General features: G+C 34.2%; 1 protein-coding gene across 12 annotated transcripts in view; it reads right to left on the minus strand.

Annotated features, from left to right (window-relative positions):
• Nucleotides 1-531: 531 nt before the first annotated feature.
• The window catches only part of LOC131848550 (trafficking kinesin-binding protein milt), a 42,725-nt gene continuing 20,812 nt past the window's right edge, over nucleotides 532-22,444 (minus strand). For 8 of the 12 annotated variants that reach the window (XM_059198461.1, XM_059198454.1, XM_059198452.1 and 5 more), the window contains 11 exons: nucleotides 12,560-12,636; nucleotides 12,058-12,222; nucleotides 10,679-10,880; nucleotides 7,963-8,093; nucleotides 7,262-7,351; nucleotides 6,147-6,352; nucleotides 5,403-5,600; nucleotides 4,743-4,885; nucleotides 4,179-4,334; nucleotides 3,316-3,466; nucleotides 532-2,996 (listed from right to left, as the gene is read on the minus strand). In XM_059198461.1, the coding sequence (XP_059054444.1) occupies nucleotides 2,306-2,996; nucleotides 3,316-3,466; nucleotides 4,179-4,334; nucleotides 4,743-4,885; nucleotides 5,403-5,600; nucleotides 6,147-6,352; nucleotides 7,262-7,351; nucleotides 7,963-8,093; nucleotides 10,679-10,880; nucleotides 12,058-12,222; nucleotides 12,560-12,610 (2,184 nt within the window). In that variant the 5' untranslated portion in view covers nucleotides 12,611-12,636 and the 3' untranslated portion in view covers nucleotides 532-2,305. Of the gene's footprint in view, nucleotides 2,997-3,315; nucleotides 3,467-4,178; nucleotides 4,335-4,742; nucleotides 4,886-5,402; nucleotides 5,601-6,146; nucleotides 6,353-7,261; nucleotides 7,352-7,962; nucleotides 8,094-10,678; nucleotides 10,881-12,057; nucleotides 12,223-12,559; nucleotides 12,637-13,809; nucleotides 14,092-14,203; nucleotides 14,392-15,417; nucleotides 15,667-20,703; nucleotides 20,942-22,444 lie in introns of those variants that run through there. The other 4 variants (XM_059198458.1, XM_059198462.1, XM_059198455.1 and 1 more) reach the window with 4 other exon arrangements.

Consider the following 22,444-nt stretch of genomic DNA (forward strand, 5'->3'; position numbering starts at 1 on the left):
ATATTTTATTTATTTATGTATTCTTTATTGCACAATGAAACTTGTACAAAAAGCAAGCTTAATGCCATGTAGCATTATATATATAAATGCCAGCGACTTTATCCTTGTAGTATTGTTATTCCTTCGATTCACATTTTTTAACTTCCTTATTGAAAATTGGTTACTGTGTGCGTTACGTTTATATCTTATTGCAAAGACTAAATGCAGTGACTGTAAACGATTGTATATAAGCCAGAATGGTGGGGAGAGATTGAAAAGTATCTGTAAGGCCAGATTCTTAATGGGCGTATAGCCTATATTGCCCGCAGTATAATATACGGAATAGTTCATACTTTCCCTTAATGATGAATAGTTTAAACAAGTTTTTTTTTTATTTCATGATAACAGCGACAGACAAAAACTAATGGCTAAATACATAGCCAGTTATCGCTGGCATAATTGTTATAATTAATATGTATAGCAATATGTTTTCTTCGATTTTGGTTCAAAGGTATAATAATAAAAAACATTTTTGAATAAATTATATTTCTGTTATTATTCATTCATTATTATTTATTGTAATCGTCAAATCTCATCAGATTGCCCTTATGACTACACCATAGTTTGTGCCTACTTGCTAAGTAGATTTCAGGTCTAGGCATCATTCTTTTAACATCTCAACATTTGATCGCTTCACAGCCTAACATTGTTGATTACGAAATTTACTCTCCATTGATTATACTATATTAATAAATTAATGCAATGACAAAACTTACTATTGAATATAACAATGAACTTAAATTCTCTGTCTCCTTGACAGTTGGTAAACGAAAAAATCGTTGAAGTAATTGATACCGTACATATGATATAGAACAAAAAAAGATGCAAAAATTGCACTTGTTGAATCACATGAGCGATGTCGATTAATATCGATTTTTTCATTTGTCGTGTGTAAAGAATGAACTCTCATGAGACAATGTTTTCATATTAATTTGTATTTATACTTTATTTAAGTATATACGATGTGAAACCAAAACTACAATAATCTAAGTAAAGCAAGATAAAACATGTGAATTAACATCATCGACATAATAATACTAGCACCAGTTTGAGTAACCTAACAACAATAATTGAATAAATTAAACTAGTATCATTTTACTAAGTTTGAGATAGCTGTAATCATTATTGATAATCGGCAGTTCACTAGGTGCACCTTTATTTTGAAAAATACTTACTATACTATGGCATGCACCATTTTTTATACAGACCTAAAATAATAAAGACCAGAAATTACGAATAATCCTTTGTGAAAGGAATAATCCAAACGTCAAGATGGCATGAAACAAGCCTTCTTTTATTTATATACATAATAAAAATTATTGATGTTAACATTAACAATCTCAATTAATAAAACAATTTCAAGTAAAAAAAAATACCTGCATTTATAGTATTATTCATCAAGAATAATATACACACTACCATATTTTATTATATAAACATAAATAATTTGTACTCTTCTAAATTGATGGAAAATTGATTATTTACAATGATACATATTTATCAACACTAAAAACAATCAAAGGCATCGTAACAATATTGCCATAATTGCATGTTGAATATCGGTGTTGATTTATGATTCTTTTTCAAAGCTTCTAATAACCTAAGTGTTAAGTCTCACTATTTCACCTACCTAAATATAAATACAACCCTTACACATAATACTAAGGTGTTCAGCGACGGGACATGCTCAGTTCTAAAATCAATATAATTAAGTCACTACTTTTTTAAGTATATGTGAAAGATTTAAAATGGGTCGCGGTACTTGTATTTAATAATTTGATATAATTAAATCAATTTTAATATAAATGAATTCTATTTCGTTTTCTTTATTTTAATATTTTCCAAATAGCGCGCTTTTGGATCGCACACTTGGCCCTTGCAATTTTTCTCTCTATATGTATGAACAAGTACTACAAGAAATTCAACTCATAATAATAGGAATGTTTCAGAGAGAAGAAAACGACTGGAGGAAGGACTTTACATAACTATCGATTCATTATTCAATCCCGTGGCCAGCCACATAAATGCACATGGCGATTCTCTATAAAAATGCTAATAAAAATACACGTCAAAAGGCAATAAAAATCGAAAAACGAAATTATTTACGAAATCGAAATAAAAATATAATGAGGTCGCCGATATAAACCGTATCGAATAGAAAACGAATCATTATACAACCGGACGTTTATCACTAAATCACAAAGAACGAAACCGCCGTGTCCGTGGAAAAACTGATGAGATGGACTCGATCGCGTCGAGGCCGCTCTTATAGCAAGCCACCTTTCCGGCCGAAAAGTAGGCTGAGCGTGCCGAAGGCGGACCTCACTGCCGGGCCGGGCGGCGTCGCCGGCTCCACGGTGCCCAGGTCGGCGCGCGGGCGCGGCCGCCGCCCGCCCTTGTCCAGAGCGCCCTCGCCCGGGTGCGCGGGCACGCCCAGCGGCGGCGGCGGCGGCGCCAGCGCGGCGACGTCTACGGGCGGCGCGGCGGCCGGCGAGCGCAGCGTGCGCTTCAGGCAGGTGAGCTGCTCCATAGGGCTGCGGTGCACGAGGCCCGTATAGAGCGAGCCGGGCGTCTGAAGCGCGAGCGGCGCGGGCGCGGCGTCCGCGGCGGGCGAGGAGGCTCCGCGGTACCGACGGCGGAGGATGGAGGTGCCGCTGGCGATGAGCGCGTGCAGCGAGGGCGGCGCGTCGCCGGGCCGCGGCGTGGCGGGCGGCGAGGCGTCGGGCGAGCCCAGCAGCGGGCTGTTGGCCGGCGTGGCCGTGGGCGAGAAGTGCGGCGCGCAGAACGACTCGCGCCGCGACAGCACCGGCGACACGGCGGCCGACGTGCGCCGCGACGTGCGCCGCGAGCTCCACGCGCTGCCCAGCACGCTGCTCGCGAGGCTGCTCATGCCGCTGCTGCACACGCTGCTCACGCTCGTGCTAGCCAGGCTGCCGTCGTTCGGGTGGAGCACGGTACTGTCGACAAACAATATTGTTCGCTAATAATCGATAAACAATATTATTAGATCGTACCAGATGCAACTTATTTTCCTTTTATTTCTTTTTATATTTTTATAGAAATAAAAAAATAATATCTCGAAATCAAGCAGTACATAATATTACATAAATACATATATTTTACTTATTAAAATCTTCACCTATTAAAATCAAAATATCATACTACAATAACAAATCAAGTTTAAAAATACCTTTATAGCACTATAATACTCAAAACCAATAAATATATTTATAGTAATTTATTGAAGATTTTTCTAATTATGAATATCCACTGTACCTGTTTGTGAAAGTGTATACGTGGCTTGAGTGCGGTAATCTCAGCATGTCGTCGTCCTCCTCCACGTCAGACAGCCGGTACGTTTGCAAGCCGAGCGCGGCCGCAGACCTCGAGCCACGGACACCTACACCCTCCTGTTCTTCTAGAAGACCTATAAATGAATAACAACATATTACGCTGCATATTAAGGATACAAGAAATAGATATATTTAATTATTAAGGTAGCCGCAAACAATTAATATGAATAGTTCAATAAAATGTTGCATGAATAATGGTTACACATTAGCAAGACAACATTGAAATCTGATTAATTCGCCTCCTAGGTCGTATCTCCTTATTTTTATTAGATACTAATTAAACAATAATATCTATATTGCATAATCCAAATAAATTAGCAATGTAAATTCAATGTTTTTATGTCATGTTTATTTATAACTTACTGTTATTAAGAACTATTAGACCTTTCATTGTGTACGACTGCCTTGAAAGATATAATAAATAATAGTGTTATCACTTAGTATATTTCAAGTATAATGTTTTGCTTCTGAAGTGTTACAATACGAGTGAATGCCTGATATTTCTGTTTATCCAAGATAATATATTGTGTAATTAGTACGGTTTGTGCTTTATTTATATGGTTACATATTACTCAAACAATAATGGTTTAAGGTCACTTAATAATATTAATATAAATTTTAGTATGAAATATTTACAAGTATTTAAAAAGAAATATAGGATTTGTTAAAATGCTACTTGTAATAGCATTTATAGCAGTAGAATATAAAAAATGCAATCAACAGTTGTTAATCTGTCTGATATCAATCATGAATCCTCACAATTTGGCCTTCATATAGATGATTTACCTGACATGGTGGGTTTAGCGAGCTGCGCCCACGTGTGTAATGTGAGGGATCCTTCCAGAGGCTTCACTATCTGTAGTTTGTGTGGAGCGCGGAATCGTGCCAGACCACCAGCTGCGCCCGCGCCCCACACCGCACTCTCCTCGCTGAGGTCTCTGTCTGTAAATGTAGATACAGTGTTTAATTCGAATTCGAAATTCGAAATATAATTAAACAGAATTCAGGCAGGAGGACACATTACTTAGTGGATTAAAACTTAAAATCTCCAACCGTAATTGTCGTAACTTTCTGTTAGTTATTAATAGTGCTATAGGTTCAAGCACCTGTACTAAAAGACAAACCCCCCCATAAAAAAATATATTTCGAATTATGTACGACAGTACAACGATGTACAACTGCCTCTGAAAATGCCGTAATCGGAAACTGAGATCAGCTGATGCCATGTGTTTTCGGAATGAATACTGTTGAGTTTCACGTTGTACCAGAATCCTCTATAACATGAATGAATGACGCACGGCTCATGATGATCTCGTGTCTATGAGGCAGCTGACACATGTGAACACGTACCGGCATGACGGCGGTGGCGCAGTGCATGCGAGGCGGTGAGTGAAGCGCGTCGCGAGTCGATCTCGTGCGGCGTGAGGCGGCGTAGAGCAGCCGCCAGCTCTGCTGCACCCGGCGCTCCTGGTACGCCAACGCCAGAACCCCCACTGCGAAACAATTCATTCTAATAGCTGCCTTTGCAGGCATGCTCCTTCACGAAAGAAAGTATGTGTAGGTAAATGTAAACAAAGGGAATGAAAAAGACCGTTCGCGCCGCCAGATCGCGCTCGTTCATTGTCAAATGGCGCACATCTGACTTTGCAGCAAAAAGATAGAGTTATTGAAAATTAATCAAGCCTAAACATGTCTGTGTAAAATAATTTGTGTAACATGCGACATATTCAGTATAACGCACGAAACAGTGAACACAATAAAGAGTAAAACATAATCATACACGATTGTGCACACTGGCTTTGCCGAGCTAAATCGTGCGCGCTTTTGATCGCACATGAAATAACGTATCGTCTAAGGGCAGGTAATATAAAATAGCCTTCCAATTGTTAGCTATCAAAATGATATTAACGTTCCATCTGTGAGACCAATTGCACGACTTCTCACAGATGGGGTCAGTGTCCGAGTCCAATTGGTTACTTCGCAGATGAGAGGATAGTGAAAAGAACTCACGGATAGAGGTCATCGGAATCGGTATCGGAGACGTCGTCGAAGAAGGAGTCACTGGAGGTGCGTTTGGGCGGCGGCTTGAGGTAGACGGCGGCGGAGGACGGCCCGTCCGGCGCGTCCGCCGCGTCCGACCCGGGCAGCGACGCGCCCGACCACCGCGATGCACACTGCACGGTTTCAAACACTTTCTGCATACTTGACCTGTTCGTATACACAACTCATTATTATATATTGTCACTAAATTATAATGCACCTGAACAATTCCCACAGAGCCGTTTAGTACCAAGGTGAGAAGAGCTTGTGTTATGGGTACTAGACAACTGATATATATACTTAGATTTTTTTTAATTACATACTTAATATAAGACTAAATACCCAGACTGATACAAACAATAACTAATATACTCATGCATACAAATGTTTGTACCGTGCGAATAATCGAACTCGCGACCGACAAAATTAAAGCGGGATGCTAAACCGCTGGACCACCGAGGCCGTCATGATGTTACTATTTCGTAGTTCTGAAATTTGCTCATATGAGACCCCTATGTAGAACGGCTTTATTTCTCATATTATTATAATGCTTCTGGCCACAGCTGGAGCAATAGGTGACGAGAACACTTTAAACCCCCGAAAAGATTCATGAAACAATCGTATGATAAAATTCAATGTTGTCCCCCAATCCTTGAACTGATTTTCTCTGTAACTCGAAACTGGTTTTGTCTGTGTAACGTCGACTTTACTAACTGTGCGAGCGGATCGCCGATGCCGGAGTCGAGGCTGAGCTCCGAGAAGACGGAGGAATGCATCTCCCGGTGCAGGCTGGCCGGCAGCAGGCCCGCAGCAGCAGCCACGCTCGGCATGAGACCGCGCACCGGCTCGCCGCGCTTGCGAAGCTGTCGCAGCTGCTCCTGCGCTTCCGCCAAATGCGCAGCCACTTCTGCATATCGCTCCTACACAGTTACATATCTATTTTTAAACTAAACTCATAATACACGCAATTAATATAAATTGCACTTAAACTAACATTATTACGCTGTTTATAAATTAACCGAAGAATATTTATCATATATAATATATTTATATATTATCAAATTCAACAAATGTAATGAAATAGTTGTAGGCGGCATGACGTCGTTGGAAAATTATAAATTATTTTACTATTACCATTAATGGGTTAGATATAAATTATAAAATCATCAGCAAAGGTTTATTACCTAATTAAATATTTTACTTTACAATAAAGTTAATTATATAAACTTTACTATACATAATCCCAAAACTGAAAATTTCTATCTATTTCAAATGTTGAAATTATACTAAAAAATACTACGCCATGCCTCTTTGTTGCATATAGAGTTAAAGGTCGATCAATATAATTGCATTGTTAGATAAATACTAAGAACGTAAATACGTTCAAGTTGATTGATTACTCCTTTGTTATCGATAAACTGACATCATCTAAAAAGTTAAAAGATTATTAAAAACCAAGTAAAGTCAAAATACCTTACTTTTTGGTTATTGATAATGTAAGGATAACAATAAATTATTATTAACTTGATAAGAATCTAAGCGACTTTAGATATCTTTTAAAAACCGAAATTAATAATATATGTAAATAAACAACAATAAGTATACATTTTTAATACCTATCGTTTTTTCCTTTAAAATTGTTAGTACTCAACTTACAAAGTTCAATTTTTCCTACAGTTATTATATAAGAAATATATTATATTTGAAAAATATAATATATTTCTTATATAAAATTAACATAATACAAAATTAACCTCCGTTATTTCTTATAGTACCTACATATACATGATAGTACAATATTTTCAACTAGATTTGCTAGCTTGACTTACCTTCGTGTCGGCCAACTCAGTTGCAAGAGAATTTTGATTTTCTCTAGTGATATCTAATATTCTTATCGTGTGCTCGTGTTCTGCGGTTAGCTGTGGACAAACATTATGCAAATATTACATGCATATGGTCTACACGCGACCTTGACACAACCTCCTTGAATTGCGGTATAGGTCTAACGAAATGGACAACTTGATATTCTAGTGTTTAAATTATTCATAACATAAAAGCGAAAGTGATTCGATATGTTTCTACGGCTGTATGTATGGAACGATGAGGGCAATTAAGACTATCCAATGTTAACATGGGTACATTATGCATCCATGCATACAAAATCGATATAAAATCTCCATTACCCAAATGGAGATTTTTCATCGATTTCAATTTCACATTCTACATATTTCAAAATCGAATACTTTCGTTAGCAAGATTATCTTAATTTTGTTGCGATTATTAGATTAAACTAGACTATTATAAAAAGAACCTTATTCACATTAACATACCGACAGTTTCTCGGTGGAATGCATATGCTATATGAAACTTATGCATACAAAGTAATATGATAAGAAGTAGGTAACCGAAAATTACACTTAATCACATTTTATCAAACAAATATTACGATACAGCAAATAATATTATTTATTGATAATGAGACTAAAGTAATGAAAACATTGAAAATAAGTTAAATTGTAGCATTATTTACCTTTTGGAAATTTCTTTCAGTGACGGCGAGCCTTGCGTTCGTGCTATCAACCTGGTGCTGCAGATCCGCATTTCGTTGTCTCTCCTCCTCCAACTCATTTTGCAAGACGGTAGCCTCCGAGTTTGCACTTGCTACACACAAATAAATATAGTAATTAATACTAATAATAATAATAACATAGAACTACAGAAATCCACACTGTTAGATACATGTTCAATAGTTAGGATTTTTTTAAATAGTTGTTTTAACTAACATTTAAAATACAATTGTTAAAACAAGCGACATGGCGCTAAAAACCCGTCTATGTCATTACTACAAAATCTAATCAACTGTATGTTGTGAATTGTGCAATAATAATAATAAAAATGTCCTGGACTATTATTATAATACGCCCAGGACAATTTACACAACGCCATCTAATCCCAATTAACGAAACAATTCAAATTACATATGAATTTCTTATATATATTATATGTATGAAATCTGGAATAACATATTATTAATGATCAAATGAAAATCTGTAAAAAATGTATACCTTCAATATCACCTTGCAAGTTTGTGTCCAATTGTTTCAATGAGCAACTAATTATTTACATGGAGATAATCAATATTTAGTATTACAAATAGAAATATTGCTACAGCTTTATAAAACGCGTGATCGATTACATTACAAAACATTAATGTAACACAGTTAATTTAATAAAATACAATTATCATTTTAAGACACTTAAATAAGGAAAACGAAGTAATGATCCTCTTTTATTATAAAAACGACATTGACTACAGCTTCAAATTCTTTTTTAATATAAATATGTATAACCAATAATATTATTAACAATACTAAATAATTAATAATACATTATTAAACTGGTGTACCAGTTGTTTAATAATGTATGTATAAATGTATACAAAATTATAATACAAATAAAATTTCACAAGTAGTGCATCTTCTTCAACCACGTTGGCTTGAACAAAACGATGACAGAGGGTAAGTTGAAACAAGTATGGTCTGACAGGGTGCAAACCTTATAGAAAACACGCTGCTAGGCCACCTTGCCCCACCAAACCCTTAGGTATTCGGTGCTTCGATATTCTTGATGCGGAACACATTAATCGGCAATATAATAATAACACATGTACATATTATGATAAAGTTCTTTATCAAAATTACTCCGCTCTTCTGTAGATAAGCCATATTACACACTTATATCAAGTACGCAGAATATTTGAAGTTAATAATTTACCTACTATTAAATCACTTGTAACACTTATGAGTAATCAGTTGATGATATTTTTGTACAATTAACATTATTTTTTAAAACAAATTAAATAAACTTATAACTAATAAACCTGAGCCATCTACTCGAATGGGCTTATCTGCAGAACAGTGATTGATATTCATCAAGATATGAACAATGTTGTACGTATATAAAGAAATTTATACACATATCACAATTTTTCAAACTTAACAAATCTTCAATTAAACTGTTAATACCATCAATCAATTGGCATGATGTGTTTATATTTTTCGTAAATGAACTATAATTTAAGACTGTAAAAAATATAGTGCAGATGTGAAAATTTATGGCTGTCTATCATAATTATTTCTTGTTTATTTACACACACCGATCTGCATACATGAAGTTCCGTTCGATTGTAGTAGTTCTAAACAATGTAAAAAATATAAAGTAAATTACTGATTGAAACGAAATTATGATATAGGTACATGATTTCTTACAATGTCAATCAGTTCTGTGATGAATAAATTATACGACTATGTCATTAGTCAACAATAGTCTAAAAAATATATATTTAACCATAGTTTTGAAGCTGAAGTTGATCACTATGTTAACTAAAACCAAAAACATTTATAGAAAGTGAAAACAGAAATTGTTTTAATATATAAATGCATTTCGTAATGATGAATCATGTGTTCTATTATAAGTACAGTTATCAGTAACTAATCAATAGCACATGCGTTAATAGCTCCCCTAATTTATTTAATAATTATAAATAGATATTACTAAACAATAAATAATATACAGTTTGCAATTAAAGATAAGTGTAATCCTATTTATGAATGTACCTAATTCGTAATAAAAATTTATATGTGCATCCTTTTAAATGAGCATCACTGGAATCATTATCAAATCAAGAACTCACGCAGCGAATTAACCATAACGTGCTAGACTCCAGGGAACGCAGTGTATATAGTCATTTAACCGCCATGAATATGCTGCGTCCGTAAATCAGTGACAAAGGATACTTAACAAAAATAGTCTTAATATTTTAATTAATAAATACAGTATTCGTTTCTAGATGATGGGATAGACTTCGTAAAAATCTATTCACCCACTATACTTTCATCATAAATTCCAAAAAAACAACGAAAGTAAGAAGTCAGTTACTTTTGCATTTATAAGTGGAGTAACGAATACTAATTTCACTATATATCACCTGTGTGATTAACAACTTATGTCTATACAGCACAACAACACACGCCGTTTCCGCAACTGCGACGAAGGCGATATATCAGGCACTCCATGTGTTATTAGTCTTAGATTAAAGCAACATTTTTATATTCATCGATCACACTTAATACATTAACAACAGTAATCATTTTAACATTTATGAAAATTGACATTAAGCAAATGAATGGCAATAAAAGAAATATGTAAAAACTTGTAAGGTATGGTAGATACAACAATAGGCTTACCGAGTTGGTGCGCAATATCCCGCAATAGCTGTTGCTCAGCCAGCTCGGCGCTATCTGTGCCGGCGGCAAGCCGCGCGGCCTCCTCTCGTAGAGCCCTGTTTTCTCGCTCCAGTGCGCCTGTGCGTTTGCGCAGTGCTGCCGCGCAAGCCGCTTCTTGCTCCTCCGTCGTGGAGGTACCTTCCTCTGTGTCATTTGTTAACACCTAGGTCCACACGTGAAATACTTATACATCACGAATAGCCATGAGCGCATTGGACTCTAATTAATAACATTCCGTCGACTATATGTCAAAGAATTTTAAACTGAATATTAGCTATATGTTAAGTTACATCTACTATTTAGATGTTTTCAAGTACAACTTTGATATGATAAAACAACTGTAGACTATATAAAACATGTTTATGTAATTATAATAAAACTATACGCTAATATGATTTGATATATATGCCCGAAGTGAATAGCATGGATTTATATACATAAATCATTTCAACATACACGCAATATTCGCTTAGATTTGTCGTTTACAGGGGAGACATAGGCTAGAATAGATATGTGTATTGTTATATGTATCTATATGTGAACGATCTCTGTACATGGTTCATCATCAAGATCACCGTCAGAATATAGAAAGGGTGACTCGCCTGGGAAAGTGAAAACATCTTACAAGAAACCTACTTGGTTTCTCGCAGCAATTGCAATAGATCCGTTGTCGTATTTCAGTCTGTAGTGCAAGAAAGTCTCCGCATTTATAAACGCAACCATAAGATCTGTTCAAGGCTGTGTTATGAGTGTTCTAAATTAATCTTTGTCACTTTATGCCAGTATAAAGTAACATAGAATCATGATTAAAACAGGAAAAACCGTATATATTTGACTACATTTTTACGGAGTAAAACCTAATTAAATTAATTAGAATATGCAAGTGTCAATTCGAAACCAAGGTTGTCACTAGCTTCGAATTGTTACTTGGCTACTATGGTTTTCTACTATGCCACGTTAGGCGTGGCACAGTGGAAGGCTAAAAGTTGGCTACTGTTTATGTAAGCTAGATTATATGCACTACTTATTATTACCAAATTTTTTGTCAATAATAAATATGTGTACTTATTGGAAATGTTGTATGTTCGCGATAATCTCAAAAACTGAACAATATTCTTGGCGTTTTCATCTATCAATAGTGTACTTTCTGTTGAGAGATGAAGACGTTTAAGTGTATAATATAATATAGTGTCCTACTACCCTTGTTAAGCCAGGGAGTCTCGGTAGTAAAAATATGCCAACATAATCATTCCTATGCGCTTTTTAAAATTCCTCGGGTTTGAAAATTTTATAATTGCAAACAGTAATGAAATATTATATAAGAAATTTCTGAAGTTTACCTGCAGTAAATCTGTTTTAGTGGTGAGATCGTGTTTGAGCTGTGTGATGAGGTCCCGAGCGCTACGTAAGTCGCCCTCGAGCGATGTAACACGAGCTTCCAGACGCCCATTAGCAGTCAATAATTCCTTGCCGATACGTGCCGTCAACTCCAAATCCTTCTCTTTCTGTTAAATAACAGCAAGTTACTATAACCTTTTACTATTATATGTACACCATCGCAAATGCGACGTTAAAAGCGAAAAATAGAGTCCAATTTACATGGTACGTTTTCCATCACTTTATGAAGGCGCGGTAATAACCAGATCTACTCACAGACAAATAATTCTGCAACAAATAGGTGTTCAAAACTATGCCATAATACTTAATAATGTAATTAATTGTTTCTGAAATTTGCTTGATATTTGACGAACATATGGAGATACTAGCGCCATAAGAATTAATAACTAGAGAACAAAGAAAACTAATTGTGTGATTTTGGTATATAAAAAATAAACAACTTACTTCTTCTAAGAGCCTTGTTACCGCTTCGATGTCATTGTAGGTTTTTGTCATTTGGCTCACTCTGTTGCTGCATAGAACTGTAAGGGAAAAACAATTGTTCAGTACTGCTACAGCGACGTGGTCACCCTACGCGTTATCGAAAATTGCTATATAATGTTGGAACAATGGAATTCGATAAGAAAGTAGATAGATATCAACTAACTTGTAACTTTCATAGCATATTCTTTCAATGAATCTTATTGGAAATAATAATATTAAACGCGTGATTCACGAATAGATTACTTTTAGATCCTGAATCCGTAATAAGTGCTTTAAACTCCTATTACTCGATTTATGGCCAATCGAATAAATATGTAAAAAATAATATATGTATATACATTGAACATAATTTTTGTTAAGTGAAAAAAACATGCACAAATGAGTAAAAAACATATTAAAATTTACAACAAAATAAATGTTGTACGTATGAACATTGTATATGTACACATATACATTATAACTATGCTAGTATGACACCATCTGAAGAAATAAACAAAACACGATCATGATCATAGCCAGCAACACAATATAGCTAAAGTGACAACGAAGATTCTATGAGAAAAATATATGTATACATTTGAAATATTTAAAAACATTTTTTATTGATTACAGTATGTACCCACAAACCTAAACAATTTTGAATTTAATTCGTCGGCATAATAAAATACATTTTCTATATTAGTATAATTAATTAATATGATTATTAAACCTTTACGCTACATTGTGTGACCACAACAACTTTAATAAAATAAAGTAAAAATAGTAAGTAAGACATAAGTTGTTTCTTACGGATGTCTTGAATGTATTGCTTTCAACAAAAAGGTCAGATTTTAATTATTAATATAATTTTTTTTTTCATTTATTTTTTAATCGGGCTATCAAATGCTTAATAAAGCGAATTATGACTTATGAAGCCTACTAAAACTTAAGAATAAAAAGACAAGATCACAAATTAAAAAAATATTATGCAAAATGATATATATTTTATTTGATTTTATAAAATATATTTTATTGATTACAATAAGCAACGATTGCAATACGAAATTTCATTTAGAGTAAGTTATGTATATATACAAAACTAAATAAATATATATTCATATTTTCAAAAACTATGTGATATACTGAAGATATTTATTTCGTACAAAGTTTTACATATTTTATATCAATTATGCCTTAAAAAGAATCATTCCCTAGAACAAAATTACCCATACCTTTAAAACCAAGTATTTATATATTTTGTTTTTTTAAAAAAAATCCATTTTATTCGTCCACACTATAATCGATTAACTGTGGTGGATTGTAAGCTGTATACACGAGTCTCGACCAAACGATCTTTCACTTCACAAACTGAATTTATATTGCACTTGAAAGTCCATGAAGCAATATACAATAGTACAGGGGTTTACTCGACACAATAGATACATAAATTCAATGAACACTTAGACGACCACAAAGCTGTGTCGTAAAACAGCGTATAAGTGAAACGCACTCAACTGTAAAGACAAAATAGTACGAGCTCGCCGGCTACTAACAATGATAAGATAGTATAATCTTGTTAAAGGGACATTATTAATATATCAATTATTATTATGCAAAAATACTGACCAAACGGAACCTTATCCAGCCTTCGTGCGTTCATTGAATCACTATATGAATGCGAGGTCATTAAGCATTATGTGAACACACAAATTTTCGGAGGAACGTTATAGTGTTCGGCACAGAGTTGTATCAATAAACAGTAGCGAAGCGTATAGTTACCGGCGACAAACACTAGTGCAAATCAACCAATCGGGCCAACGACTGCGTAACGTACGCAACCAGAGAACTTCAGGTTAAATGTCGGTTCAATGGAGGGCACGCAAAACATACTATCCATTGTACACTCATTATGTGGGAAAATGGAGTATAATAGACAATTTATCCTATTCATGTAATAATTTTTCACATATCACTACAGCAGTAAGTACCGCCAGTACTATCATGACATGGGCTGTCTAGAAAAATCTATTACATTAGGCGTTATTTAATATTTTACTATAAAAAGAAACCGTACAGCTATCGATATATTGATTTCTTTACTCTTTATTTAAAACTATGTATATTGGTATTATATAAAATATACGGTATATATGTATAAAACATATCAATTGGTTTTTAAGTAATAAGTTTCCTAACATATTAGGGACACAAATTAGGTTGCAAAAAACATATCGTATTTTATTCTTTTATTTCGATATTTTCGGTCAATCAATAAAGGTTAATTAATTAGTCAATTTAAAATAAAATATTTTTTACACGAGAATACGCCGCGCTTGCTTTCCAGTCATGATAAAAAATGGCTTGAGAGAATGTAAACAATTGTTGCATTCTATATGGTGGGTGGCATTTTTTCCCACTCTTACCTAACGATTACAACGGATATTGATTGTGCTCGTAGTTACGTCTCTCTCACACGAATCAGAAAGACTTTCTCGGTTTTGTTACGCACATTTCCTCTATCTGTGAAATGTTAGTGGTGTAAACTATACAAAAAATATTTGATAGAAAAACAACCATCATGTAACTTCTACATTTGGTTAGATATGGTATCATCAAATTCAAATAAAAATCTCATTATACAACAAGATTGTCGGTCAGCATTAATGCTTTGATAAGCGTTCTGGAAAAATTCGTAAGCATGAGTAAAGCATGACATGAAAGGTGACAAACGCGCATGACAGGAAAAATTACATAAAGAAGCAATATGAGCGACAAGATATGAGAATCGTAGCTTCTGGCAGTGATCGCGAATACAATTCACGTTCTGGAGAATGCTGTACCTCTATTTAGGAGCAAAGTCCGGATGACGCGAAAGTAGAGTCGGCCAAATCTGTCCCTCGCCACGTGGTACAAGAAGTCGGGATATTCGCCGAGGCACTCGCGCAGTTCCGCGTCGGGTAGATAGCTTAACTCCTGGAAGAGCTCGCGATCAAAGCCGGGCGGTGGCGAGGCACGCGAGCCGCTCGCGCACCCCGCTCCCGAGCCCGCACAGGCCTCCTCCGTGACGTGCCCGAGCCGCGACCATCGGCTCCGCCCGCCTAATACCTCAATATCCTTTCACGCGCAACAACACTTCCAATTTTTATACTCCACTACTATTTCAGTTGAGTTTTATTAAAAATGTTCTTCTCTGCGACGTCTATCGTGAAATAAACTGACAATTCATTTTACACTTCGCCAAGTCCAATATTTATTTTAGCATAATACCTGTAAAACCGCCAGAATCGTGCCACTATATTTCATGTAATAGAATAAACACGTTTGACGTGGCATACCTAATAATAAGCACGCGAACTAAAAACTCCGTACGCTCGGGTGACCAAGTGAGCTGCTTTAAATTAACTCACATGAAATCGCAAATATGAATTTGGCACGAACTCCATCCACAACGTAACCACCAATGATCGTTATACGTTAAATATGTACTTATGACATTATTTTTTTCAGTGAAAGTAACATGCAATTATGGTGAAAAGGGACAGTCTTCCATTAAGCCTGATATTGATTACGCAGGATTGAGGGCAAAGCTAGTCGCGCCCCTTTTTTGCCCACACCTAGTCAAGTAACGGCACATCTACTATCTTTTTTTATAAATGGAATTTAAACCACAACGTTTTAACAACTCTTGATTATCCAGGAACACTGAATACATATAGAAAAAGAACAAGGTTGCAACACTACTCGGAAACGTGTACACTTACTGCAAGGGCTTTTAGACCATTAGTGCAGCTACTCAGATAATCGAAAGAAAAACGCAGCGATATCCGTGTAACAGAAAGGAGATTAAACAAATTTATCAGAAAATTTAAACTAACGTTAAAGTTAAAAGTAGGTGGTACATTATATCTATAAATCCATTAGATTATGCCTGTTTTGTGGTGTTTAAAACAAGAAAAAATTGAGTTCGTTACATGTAAATATTTTCGCATTCGTACTTTATGTCACTATAAACTATTGTCAATAACATAATGTTATAATCTGAGTAAATGTAGATATATAAGCCTGATATAAAGATTATGAGATATCGAGATGGCTAAATTTAAAATTAACGGTACCTAGTAGAAAATTAACTCAATATTTACTATTCAGAAAGTAACATAATTAGCAATATTTAACATGACGTTTGAAAAAAACAAGTAAATTGAAAAAACAAGTGTTAACATTTCAATCCACTTAAATCCCCTTGTATTATACTTATATAAATGCATAATGACCCCTAATACCGTATAATAAATACAGCATTACAAACAATAGATTTTTATCAAAGACAATTCCTATTCAATCAATGCTCTAACTACATTCTAAAGCTGAGATCATATTGAATGGATTGTAAATCGTCGCAATCTACTTGTCTTCGTCATGGTTAATTTTAACATAAAATAACAAGTATACAAACATAAACTAATTAGCCTGTTAACTAGATACAGTAAGATTACTATTTATGTTTAAACATGAAATTAGTCGACATGGTTACACTAACACGAAACAAGAAAGTACAAAATCAATTATCCACGATATTTTAAAAGTAGTTAGTCATGTACAGTTATATTAATCGGGAATTCGAAACAGTTTCTAAGTATTGATGCCACCATTATGTCTGATAGGACGTACGGAACTTAGATACTTACATAGAATGTCAATTTTCATAGATCTGTAATTACTTTACTGACATGACCAAGTCATAATTCAACGCAACTGTTCGCTAGGTCGTTGTGCACGTGATTCAGAAGTGACGTCAAATCACCTCGCGTCGAGGCACAGAATACTTAACAGATTGAGGTTACGCGAAATATATTTAAATATTAAAAGGATACGCTATTTTAAATATGAAGTTGTATTGTTATTTAACCGAGGATAACATCAAATAATATTTTTTTCATTTAAATTGGATTTGTTTAATTTTTTTATAACCATGACAAATGAGTAGTAATACACACGCCAATAAATTTTGTTTATCAATAAATAGCATTATCTAATAGCACAAAAGCATTACAATACAAGTGCTATATAATACCATGATTAATATTTTAATGAGTAACTAGTTTACTTTTTTCTACCAACTACAAAAAGAACGAGGTTTTCAATTCGACTCATATCTACAGAGTAATTTCAGTTCGTGGACACTACGAATATTAAACAGGTATCTAAGAGTATATGACCGCATTGATAAAAAAACGATAATCGTCACAGCACATTTCGGACTATGGAGTCTTCTGATTATATAAATGCCTACTACGCTAAGACATTCACAAACGCTTTTAAGATTTACTATTTAAAAGTAAAGATTTCCGTCCAAGGTTATTCGTATCTAACACATACCAGATTCGCAATCGTAAGCTACGTATGAAATATTTGTACGTAGTATACATTTACAAGACATGTATCTTGGTAACACATTGAAAGTTATTTCCTCCCACAAATAAGTAATTCTATTTCGTATACGGCTGAAAATTCTTTGCAATTTTAAAGGCAAAAAAGATCACTCGAATAAAAATTAAGAACATATATAAAAAGAATTGCAATAAATTAGTATAACCCTCTAATGTATCAGACATTAGAGGAAAACCGATTTAACAGGTATTTAAAAGACTTACTTTTATTTGTTATATTTATTTAAGTATAGTAATTGTTATGTATAATTTCTTTGGCATTTATGTAACCAATTTTTATGAATAATAATATAAATAATACAATAACCCAGGACAATTCACTCAGCCACATCTAGTCCTAAGCTAAGCAGAGTTTGTGTTATGGATAGTAGTACTAGTACCCGTACCCACAACTGATACAAATCCTTAAACACATTTTTTTTAAATACATAGATATTATACATTGAAAACACTTAGAGCGATACAAACAATCATACTCAGGAACACAAATGTATGTACCGCGCGAGGAATCGAACCCACAAACTTCGGACCAAGGTAGTTTGCTAAACCACTAGACCACCGAGGTTATTCTTATTACGAGTACGGATTCTTTTTTTACACCAAGGTTATTTTTATTACTAGTACGGATTATTTTTTACAAGTAGGGAACTTGTAAAAAATAATCCGTAATTCTTCAATTTTTTACAAGTTCCCTATCAAAAGGCCCTTGCAAGTTAGATAAATAATAAATCTACAAGCAACTAAAATTGGTGATATTGTCAGCAAAATGAGTGAATCAATATTTTGTATACGTGTTCTTTGGTAAAAATTAACAATAGGTCTAGTTTACACCTAATATGTTGATGATAACTACACAAAAATACTTCTACATGTCCTTCGTTATTTTAAAAGTCGCAGATGTTTTTCGAAAAATAATGTAACCTCGAGTTCAACATTGTTGCTATTTTCATGACATTGAATATTTTAGACACATAAGTAAGTATGTCACAAAAACTATTACAAATGCCACAATACAATTAGAAATACTAGCGTAAATAGCTTTACCTATTAAATGGAATGATTACAATAAAACAACTTAATCATCTGCATAATCAATTTCACTTGAATAAGCATGTAATTGATTATATAGACAAATATAATATTTGCTTACATAAATTAGATATATTAGCTCTATACGTAGATAAATATATGTATATATAATGGTATGGTAAAGAAACGAAAAAAAATTCTACTTAACCTACTTGAAACTTACAATGTTTATTCGTTCTCCTTTCGCGAATGACGGACAAAATGCAATATCACGTTGTGTTTTACGGTATCTACAATAACAAGAGAGTACCGAAGTAAAGTCAGTAAAGCATTTTGAGTTACGCCAATATACCACTCGATTTCAAGGCAGGTCCTACGTTGTAGACAGAGTGAACCAAGTACCAATGACCTTGGTCACAATCCATTACTTAAGGATAAATTTACTACAATACACAGGGAAAAGATGAGAAAGATGTATAGAGTCAAACTAAAGTATAAAAGTTCTTAAATCTACTCAGATCACAATATTTAAAAAAAAAATTATGCTTGTGCTGCAGCTGTGCATGCTGTACCTTATAAATTCAACATTAAAATTATTGTTGTATTACCTACGTATAAATGTGGACATAGGGTGTGACTAAAACGGAAAAAATAACCAAAAATTACGCGACAGTATTCATGGTATTAAATAACTATTTCCAAGGGCAACAATATTCTAATATTTTTTACAATTATTTCTGAAGGAAATTAAGGAATTCTCAGTCGCACAAAAGTGATCGTAACATTTTTATTCGTATTATTATTATATAATTTATTTAAGTGTTTATATAATAGTTTTATAGCGAATGTGGATGATAGCCACATTAGCTATATAACCATACAAACCCACAATATATCATGTCAAGTTGACCTCCACGCGGTTCCTCTTGGAACCATCATGATAAGTTTCTGTTGAATTTGTCACAATGGGCACAAAATGACCTGACCTCATGGTTCTTTTATCATCTTCCATTGGTACCCCCAGTCAGCATAATCCGTTAGCGCAGGTGTGTGCATTATTCCAAATAGACAACATTATTTTTACTGACGGATAAACGAGCAAAGCACACCACCACAAGGTTTCCGTTACACCTTTTAGCAGAACCCTAAAAATACCAATGCCTATAGTATTATATTAATATTTTTATAATTTTATTTTTGATATGCTGTTTATTTTAACCGAATCTGCCCTTAACGATAAGAATGCTAATACTACTCAATATGAAAGTGGGTCACCGCTGTAATATAATGTAAAGTCGACCCTGTACATTCATGATTCGTTCTACCAATAACGCCCCAGGTATATAGAAAACATGTTTTCGATGATATAAATAAATTGAATAATATTACACACTGTTGTTACGTTGTGTAAAGAGGTCCAAATGTGATTATTATTCCGGCTACCTTCATTTGCGGCTATTCGATAGAGCTACAATTATATTTTAACCAAGACGAAAACACATATTTCGATAAGTCACCATTTTGGGTACACACTAGAATTACAATGCCATCCATAGATAACAGCCGGATTCTTAATTACGAACACTATCAAATTTCATACTAATGTAACACATTAAAATTAACGGCACATTAGTATACGAATCACACCTTTAATCACATGTTACAAACACTTAAACGATAATATTTCAGTAAAGGTAATGCGATTTCTTTTAGTAACGGTCCAATGTTTGAGGCCAGTGATAAACTTTCACGATCAAGTGCAAGCATCTGTAGCACTAAGAACTACACGATTAGTTTAGTCCGATCACGACACACGCGAAGTGTTTGATAAAGAATTCACGACGCGAGCGGCCCGCGCGTCCGGCTCACCGCGTCCACTGCCGGCGATACCATAGCATTAACTAAAACGGATCCAGTAGTAACTCATGGGTGCTGTTGAACTAGCACGTGCTCAAAGTGTTCTTATAGGCGCTATACGCGATTGATTTAACTGAACAGTTTTAACGCCAAACTACTAATACATCACTTTGACATACAAAAATAGCAGTGTTAGGTTTAGTTCAAAAATAGGCGGCCACAGGCGGATGTCCGTGATTATATTTAAAGCGCCACTATGCTGCTGTGTGGATTTTACACGCCTTTCAAGGGATAACTCATTCGTTTGACTGATCTTTAAACATTCCTATCAATACTCTTAATACATTCCGTGCTGTAATGGTAACCATTCACGCATTTTATAACACATTACATTAACCTGGTATAATCCGGATAAACTGACTAAAAATTACAAAAGGCAAAGAAATAATTATATAATTGTTTATATACACGGTTGCAAAAGTTTGTAATGTAAAACTATAATAAACCTAGTAATTATATAAAATAATATAATAACTATATAAAATTATTTTTATATACTATAGGGAACAGGCTGATCAATTACTTAATATGAAGGCACAATCACAGACCACACAACATACATACAACCCATTTAGAATATTTTCCCTGATTTTTGTGTAGTGCACAAAAATTATATGGCGAAAATATGTAGTTTATATATTGCAAAAATTATCATACGAATTTTTTTTATATCTTGGTTATCGAAAGAAAAAAAAAACTAACACTGTATAAAATTTGTTACAACAGCAAATAAGTACTATAAGTATTTACATTCTGACGTTATCTTTGTGTGACACTTGCTGAATTGTGATTATAAATCATACCGCTAGATGGCGTTGCATGTAAATAAAACTAGTAACTACATTTATTCAGAATTTAGCATTCTAGTATTTACATTTACAATAACATAACAACAGAAATTATCAAGTAGAACCTCTTCAGGAAACACATTAGCCATTGCATCACATGAAATCATTGCTTCCAGAAACAGTGAATTTAAAGCCTTCGTTGCCATTGCTTCACAGAGACCAGAATATTTAAATTCGTCCCTCGTCTCGAAATGTTCATCCTTTAGTATTTATATGACATCTCGAAATAGTATATTACCAAACGTGGCATCACTTTGAGAACGCATTACGTCATCTATTGACATATAGCGACAGTTAAAATATTCAACGAATCAAATAACAAAATAATTTAAATTTAATTCTGTCATGTATTTTCAAATGCAAAATATACCGAACAGTTCAACTATATAACAAACTGACTCCAATTTCATTCTGACGTTTTATTTTACGATACATAGGGTTACAATTTGTCGCAAATTACCTAACGGATTGATAATAAAGATCGAAAAGTTGTGAATAATGGTTTATACTAAAGAAAATTACTAGAGAAATCAATTGTAAAGCAATATGAGAAGATTCGTGGCTTACCCTTGATATAACATTACAGCACCACATCCGGAAATAAATATAGGTATAAAAAGTAT

This window comes from Achroia grisella, unplaced genomic scaffold (assembly GCF_030625045.1).
Source record: "Achroia grisella isolate CSIRO2021 unplaced genomic scaffold, CSIRO_AGI_Agris_v1 utg558, whole genome shotgun sequence".
Classification (NCBI taxonomy): Eukaryota; Metazoa; Arthropoda; class Insecta; order Lepidoptera; family Pyralidae; genus Achroia; species Achroia grisella.